The following is a 7,388-nucleotide window of genomic DNA, read 5'->3' as shown; positions in this document are numbered from 1 at the left end:
AGAAAAACAGAGTGAGAAATCTCATGATGGGCTTATTTTATATATACGGCAAAGCATGCAAACTGTCATTCTTCGTACCTTCCCTTATATCATTCATTAACACATCCCTAAAAGAAGCCATGCAGAAAAATCAATACTGCCCATATTTTACCTTAAGAAAGAACCCAAACAAAAGATAAATACTAGTCTTTTATTAAGATCAGACTATGAACTTTCCAATAGAGTCTCTAAAACAAACCCAACTGAGAATTCTAATAAAATTTGGGTAAGCTTCTCAAGTGTGGACGATTTGTACATTGAACCAAATTACAACACAAACCCCACCAACCATCCTCCCCCCCACCCTTCGAATTTTAAACAAACACTACCAAATAACTGACAACATATTAGAAGTCTAAAACGTCCAGCACAACCCAAACGCTCCCCTATCATTGCGCTGCAGCTACTTTCCTCGGCCGTCCAACCGGTCTCTTTGGCGTCGGTGTCGTGCTAGCCGCCTTCGGCGGTCGACCCCTTCGTTTTGCGGGCGACGCTACACCAGCAGCGGGCAAATCACCACTAGAAACAACGAGCACGGCGCCAGCTGCACCACCGACATCGACATTATTCGTCACCACCTTCGGTGGTCGGCCACGGGGACGGCCTTGCTTTACAACAATGGGAGCGACGACCGACCCCGCCCCAGCAGGAGGTGCGACCGCGGGGATCTTCCTGGGCCGACCTCTTGGTCTAGGTGGTCCCTGGTATCCAGGAACTGCGACGCGCCTGGGCTTAGGCGGGGCCCTAGGTTTAGGCGGGCCCCTTGGTTTGGGCGCGAGGACAGGCCCATTCGCCCCAGCAATAATGAAGGGCTTGGACTTGGACTTGGACTTGGGTGGGCGCCCACGTCCCCTCTTGATCAAAAGATGGCCATTAGCCGCAGCAGATAGAGGCTTGGGCTTTGGTGGGCGACCTCGTCCTCTCTTCTGCAGAATAGGGACGCCATCGGGGCCTATAACCACTGGAACGGGCTGCTGGACGATCTGGAGCTTGTTCTTCGGTGGACGGCCGCGACCCTTCTTGGGAGCTGACGGAGCAGCCTTGGGAAGCTTGTAGGAGTGCTTGACCTGGACGACGTAGCCGCTCTTCTTCAACCGCTTCAGATGGGTGCTTAGCAGAGCGGAGTGGGTCGGTGGGAGGTTGGTGTAGGCCGCGTCGATGAACTTCGCTATGGCTTTCTTGCTCGAACCCTTCTTCTCATTCAGACCTCTGATCGCAGACACTATCATCTGAAACAGACACACCAAACAAAACAAAATTAGGGTTCCGATCAGGAGACCGGAAAGAGGGAGCGTGAGATTGCGATGGGCTCCGATGTTTTTAAGTACCTCTGCATAAGGAGGGTGGCTGGGGTGGTAGCTGGAGGCTTGCTTGGGAGGGGCGGTGGCTGCATGAGCTATGTGAGGCTCCATAATGACCACAGGAGCAGTAGTCGAGTCGGTGGCAGCCGGAAGTGGCACGCTGGTTTCCACGGTCACTGGAGGAGCAGGAGGAGGAGGAGGAGGAGAGGGAACTGTTGACGAGTCCACGGGAGGTGGGAGAGAGACCTCAGCCCCGGCGGTTGCCGGAGGAACAGTTGCTGTTGATGAATCCATCAAATCAGAGAGCGAGAGAGAACACAGAGAGCGAAAGTCAGGTGGTTTTTTAAGGGGGGAAAAGTGGGGAAGGAATCTTTACCGCTGATATTGGATGAGAGAGGTGGAGATCCAAGGGCTGCAAACACTTGAAATATCGCTCGCGCGGATCGATGACGTGGAATTTCATGTCTTTTTCTCCTCTTTAGCAATAAAAAATTGCTTTTATTTTTTTCAAAGGGAAAATGATGTTGTTTTAACGTGGATTTTGAGTCTGAGGAGCTCATCATCCTTGAATGACACTACAACTCTCTCACTCTCACTCACCTTCCCCCCTCTCAGATAATTAATTATTTTTTTCCTTTATTTATTATTATAATAATAAATGAAGTCATAAAAAGGCTTTAACTAAGAATTTTTTTAGTGTTTCAGTTATACTTACCTTGAAAATATCAGCAAGGAATCTGATGCTCTGATTGGTATTTACATCGCTTGGCTCTCATGGCTTTGACTAAGATATGATGGCCACTTGGACAGTGGAGATTAATTGTACGGTAGGTATCATGTTTTGAATTTTAGATGCTTAAATCTGGGGATCTGTACAGTGGACCCTGGAGCACTGGATGGACGGATAGGGATAGACGGGCTGGTGGGCTTGGGTCCCAATATCTTGCCATCTTTCCCGTGATTAGAGTACGAGGCTCACCATCAAGTGGGCCCCACCGTGTAGATCTGCTGGGCCAAAAAGGATTGGCATCCCACATCGGAGCATCACGTTTACGAATTACTTTCCATTTTATCTTTTCTTTGTTATGATTTTATTTTCTCTTTTCTTTCAGAATTCCTTTACATGCTATTTAAAGCAAATAATAGTATCTTGCCTATTTTATTGATTTCCCCCCATTTTATTTGGCGGGAACACACCAAAATTTGAATGAAAATTTCATATTTTCAGCCAAAAATGTTCACACCAACAATTAGTGATACCACATGCTATGAGCAAGGAAAATATGAAAAATTAAGGGGGTTACTAGTACAGTGCTATTGGAATTTTATATAAAAGGCATTTTTCACCATGATTATCAGATTAATTTGATATAGTTGGATGAAGCTGAACTGATTATTCGAGTTCATATTTCAATTTGGTTCAACTGGATTAATTTATTAAGCTTAAGAGGACAATTTTCCAAATTTACATATTATTCATGTCACTAATCATGCTCATTATAAAGATAATGCCCAAGTTTTGAAATTTGAATAATTAATTTCTATTTAACAAATCAGTATGGGGAATCCAGCAAAAATGAATCAAAACACATAAATTGTTAACAAAAAATATAACGCATATGGTGGTGGAATTTCAAAAATGTTGGGTTAAAAATACAAAATCTTTTATTTTAAAATGCTTCTTTTGAAAATTATAATACTTGTATTTTGTTGTTTTTTAATTGGTAAAAAATTGTATTTTATTTGATAGCCCAACTTTTGGGCTGGCTACAGCCTGGGACAGTGTACCACAAGGTCCACCTTCCGACTGTGATTCTACAATTCCCTGAATTAACAAATTTCGAGCCCAATCGTAGTTGCTAGCAATACGGGTTCAATCATCATCATCCATGAGGATAGAGGAATGTACTCAACCTACCACTTATTAGTAGATTAAAATGCATCAAGAAGACTTAGCAATTGGCATTATCCATTAACCATTCGTTACAATCTCGGTTGGTTTTAGACTCCTGATTATATTACTAATCCGAGAGGCCAAATTTCCAAGATACCACTATTTTGATATAGCAATATAATAATCACCGAAATGGATTCAAACTATTGCTGAGAGAGTTCATGGGAAAAGCTTCTATTGTAATTTGCAATTAAGTCAACAATCAGTTTGCAACAATGGCTCTTTTAAAGCTAAAACAAGTGAACGTCAACAAGTCATAAGATAAATAATTAAGGAGACTGACATTCATCGTTGTGAATGAAGGTTCTTCAAATAAAAAACTTAAAGGAGAGTCCAAAATAGGTTTCAAAGTCAAGCACAAGCAGTGACTATACAATGTCAAAGGACTAATTTCCACGAGAAGTGATTTTAGGAGTTGACTTGGACCACAAGGCCAGGAACTGATTGTGGTTGGCTAATGCTTGTTTACAGGAGTCTGACCAATACAAGGCTAAGCTAGGCTTGGTTTGATGGAAATAAGAGAAAAACAGAAAGTTGAGAGAAATTTCATATATTCTGCTTCCCTCAACTTCTTGTCAAACCAAACACAGCATTAGAGTCAACTTATAATATCATTTCTTCAGTAGGTAAGTACTGTTGATGGGATCTGAAGTTCTGAACACAGGTTTCATGTCTGGGCATATTGATTGAGACTACAAACGGCCTGCTACTGCTTAGCTGCAATGGTAAGAGTGCCTTTTCAAGTAAATGCTCAGGTTTCCCTTGGAGCAACCGGATAACAGAAGCTGATATGATGCAACTAGAATGCCAGTATACACAATAGCAGGCCTTTCCATTTATAAACAACTCATTGACATTTAAGTTAATTTTGATGACAAAAAATGTTAGCACTGTTCCTTCTGTGTAGCTTGATATTTATGTGGTTAGCTAGGAAGAACCACTAGGACTTCCTCTTAACATGTTAGAAGGAATTAATTAGATTATTGCTATTGGCGCTTCCTCTGGTAAAGTGAATAGCCAACAAGAGCAGACATGAGAAATGTCCATAGGACCTGCAGGAATACAAACCAATGGGAAATAATTAACAGAAAAATCAAAATCCAACTGATAGAAAGGATAGAGAAAGGAGGCTCATTAGTACCGTGTTGATTGTATGCCACCTTTCAAGCCTTCTGATCCGCAATTGCAGGTCTTCAATTACAACTTCCATTGGCGAAACCCCCCTTCTTGGTGAGGATTCTGCAATAGAACTGCTGCCCTGTTTGACCACTCAAGTTAAAATTGAAAAGTAGAGAGTAAAAAGGATGAAGAGAGGGGGGAAACCCTGATGCCTCTACATCATTCATTGTTCAATGCATCGTGTTATTGCCATTTTTACTTTCCCTTCCCTTTTTTTATTCAAAGGATAAAACTGAAGTTAGGTACAGGTCTCAAATGCATCACAAAGCATCTTCAACATGAACTAGGATGATCCTTGCAAGATTGCTTATTCCTCAACTATATTTGCAATCAATTCATATAATTCTAGATATTAAACTAGGAATCAACAGCCAACAAACCAATCACAAGTCCTTAATTTCAGCCCGCCGGTATCAAATTAACCTCTATATTGGATCATTTTTATAGGCTTACGTGTGTAGACATCTCAACAATCCTATTGAACCAACCCATCAACATCTATGTAACCTTCTATCTCAAGACTCCTTCAATTCTTGTATAACAAACTATGACCCAGAGCTCCTTTCAAATATCGCACAATCCTTATAATTGCATCCTAATGTGGAATCCGAGGATTCTGCATAAAAGGACTTACCACACTATCTGCAAATGATATATCTGGCCAAGTAATAGTCAGGTAGATTAACTTACCCACTAACCTTCTGTACCTCTTAGGATCTTTAAACTCTTCACTTGCATCAGTATTTAATTTGACATTTGGCTCCATGGATGTTTAAACTGGTTTTGGCACCCAACAGTTTCGTCTCCTCTAACAAGTCAAGAACATACTTTCCTTGGCACAAGTTAATACCATGCTTCAACCTTGCAACTTTTATTCCCAAGAAATACTTTATCTTACCAAGATCTTTTGTTTGGAAATAACCATGTAGAAATGCCTTCAATCTGTAAATTGACTCAATCTCTATACTACCATTACCTGTTGTAACAATATCATCTACATATACCACCAACAAAATCTTCCTAGCTTCAGATCATAGTTGAATACTAAATGGTCACTTTGCACTACTTCATACCAAAGACTTTTACCACTTCACTAAATCTGCTGAACCAAGCATGCAAAAATTGTTTTAGCCCGTAGGTTGCCTTCTTGACTTTGCACACTTTACCATCCTCCCCCTAAGCATCAAGCCCTAGTAGATACTCCATATAAACCTCCTCAAGAAGATCACCATGTAAGAAAGCATTCTTAATGTCAATGTTGTCAAAATCTTACGATTTATGATACAATTCACAATTTGAATCATGAATCCCAAGGGTTTCGATTCGAATCTTATATTTGAATCTTCTTTTGCAAAAATCTTATGATTTTTGTTTGAACCCTATGATTTGATTCATAAATCTTAGGATTTATATGATTCCTGCGATTCATTGCAATTCAAATAAATTCAATTAAAAACTAGTTTTCTACATTTTCATTTTTCTATTCATATTCAGTATTATCAAGGGACGCTTGTTTTAAAGCCCTTACTATAAAATGATTTATTTACACTATTTAAGACCATCATTGAGTTTATTTTGCATCATATATAGGTTAAAGAGCCATTTTATGTGAATTTATTTGACTTTCAAGTCAAATTTGATTATATCATCTTGGGATCTTGGGCTTCTATTGTACATGTGGTAAATTCTATTGTTTGAGGTACACATATGGTAGATATAGATTAAAAATAGGATAAAATAACTTTTCTATTATTTAGTCTTTTAATATATCTATACTTAATATTTTGAAAAGATTGTAAAAATAAAAATAATCTTACAATTTACGATACAATTCACAATTTGATTCGAATCAAAACATTAAATATAGGTGAGAAGCAAAGACATAATTGGAATTGTAGGAATGGGGTCGTCAATTGGAACTAGAAGAGGAAATGCAGGAGGCAAGGGAGGAACATCAAGACTAATAAAGAAATGAACAAATTCAAAGAAAGTGACATTTGAACAAACAAATGAACGTTGGAAATTGGGATTATAGCATTTATGCCCTTTCTGGGTTCTAGAATAGCCATCAAGACAAGATACGTTTTGTGGAGATAAAGGTTTGGACACAATTAGAACTACAGGAATGGGGTCATCAATTGGAACCAGAAGAGGAAATGCAGGAGGTAAGGGAGGAACATCAAGACTAATAAAGAAATGAACAAATTCAAAGAAAGCAACATCTGGACAAACAAATGAATGTTGGAAATTGGGATTATAGCATTTATACCCTTTCTGAGTTCTAGAATAGCCGACAAGACAAGACACATTTTGTGGCATGTGCATCCAACTTGTCCATCCCAAGCTCTAGATTATGAACGAAACATACACAACTGAAAACTCTAGGAGTAAGAGGAAAATGAGACAAAGTAGGAAACAAAACTGAGATAGGAGAGTAACCTTCATGGATAGACATGGACATCCAATTAATGGGAAAACAAGATTTAAGTACATCACTCCAAAACCATTTGGGAACATTCATATTGCGTATAATGGACCGACCAGTTTCAAGGTAGTTCTTTCATTCAACCACCCCATTTTGTTGTGGTGTGTATGTACAAGAAGTTTGCTGAATTACACCATGTTATTCCAAATATTCTGAAATGGTATAGAAAAATACTCTTTGCCATTATCAAAACAAAGTATTTTAAATGTGAACACAAAATTGAGTATAAATTTTAGCATGAAACTTTTGGAAAATGGAGAATAATTCACTTCTTTCTTTCATAAGATAAAACCATGTCATCCCTGATAATCATCAACAAAAATTACAAAGTACTTGTAACCATTATAAGACAATTTTATTTGAACCCCAAATATTTAAATGAACCAAAGAAAAAGGACTCAAAACTCAACTATTGACTCTAAGACTAAAG

General features: G+C 39.1%; 2 protein-coding genes across 9 annotated transcripts in view; both read right to left on the bottom strand.

Annotated features, from left to right (window-relative positions):
• Positions 1-171: 171 nt before the first annotated feature.
• LOC148855085 (uncharacterized) lies at positions 172-1,839 on the bottom strand. The gene is made up of 2 exons (XM_088941626.1): positions 1,368-1,839; positions 172-1,268 (listed from the first exon to the last, which is right to left on the bottom strand). The coding sequence occupies exons 1-2, from the start codon at positions 1,632-1,634 to the stop codon at positions 429-431; spliced, it is 1,107 nt and encodes a 368-aa protein (XP_088797752.1). The 5' UTR covers positions 1,635-1,839; the 3' UTR covers positions 172-428.
• Positions 1,840-4,107: 2,268 nt separating this feature from the next.
• LOC148855084 (P-loop containing nucleoside triphosphate hydrolases superfamily protein) overlaps positions 4,108-7,388 on the bottom strand; it is a 50,807-nt gene continuing 47,526 nt past the window's right edge. For all 8 annotated transcript variants that reach the window (XM_088986413.1, XM_088986414.1, XM_088986417.1 and 5 more), the window contains 2 exons: positions 4,436-4,552; positions 4,108-4,346 (listed from right to left, as the gene is read on the bottom strand). In XM_088986413.1, the coding sequence (XP_088842539.1) occupies positions 4,281-4,346; positions 4,436-4,552 (183 nt within the window). In that variant the 3' untranslated portion in view covers positions 4,108-4,280. The remainder of the gene's footprint in view (positions 4,347-4,435; positions 4,553-7,388) is intronic.

Source organism: Nelumbo lutea, chromosome 4, assembly GCF_056320005.1.
Source record: "Nelumbo lutea isolate HS-2025 chromosome 4, American lotus-T2T, whole genome shotgun sequence".
Taxonomy (NCBI): Eukaryota; Viridiplantae; Streptophyta; class Magnoliopsida; order Proteales; family Nelumbonaceae; genus Nelumbo; species Nelumbo lutea.
The sequence above is the reverse complement of the archived record's forward strand: the minus strand, read 5'-3'. Positions and strand labels throughout refer to the sequence as shown.

What these genes read in the sequence shown, in the direction of transcription:
- LOC148855085 (XM_088941626.1), bottom strand. Translation starts at nt 1,634, where the DNA reads ATGGATTCATCAACAGCAACTGTTCCTCCGGCAACCGCCGGGGCTGAG. An exon ending in GCCACCCTCCTTATGCAGAG is followed by an intron (nt 1,269 to 1,367) that starts GTACTTAAAAAC and finishes TGTCTGTTTCAG; the next exon opens with ATGATAGTGTCTGCGATCAG.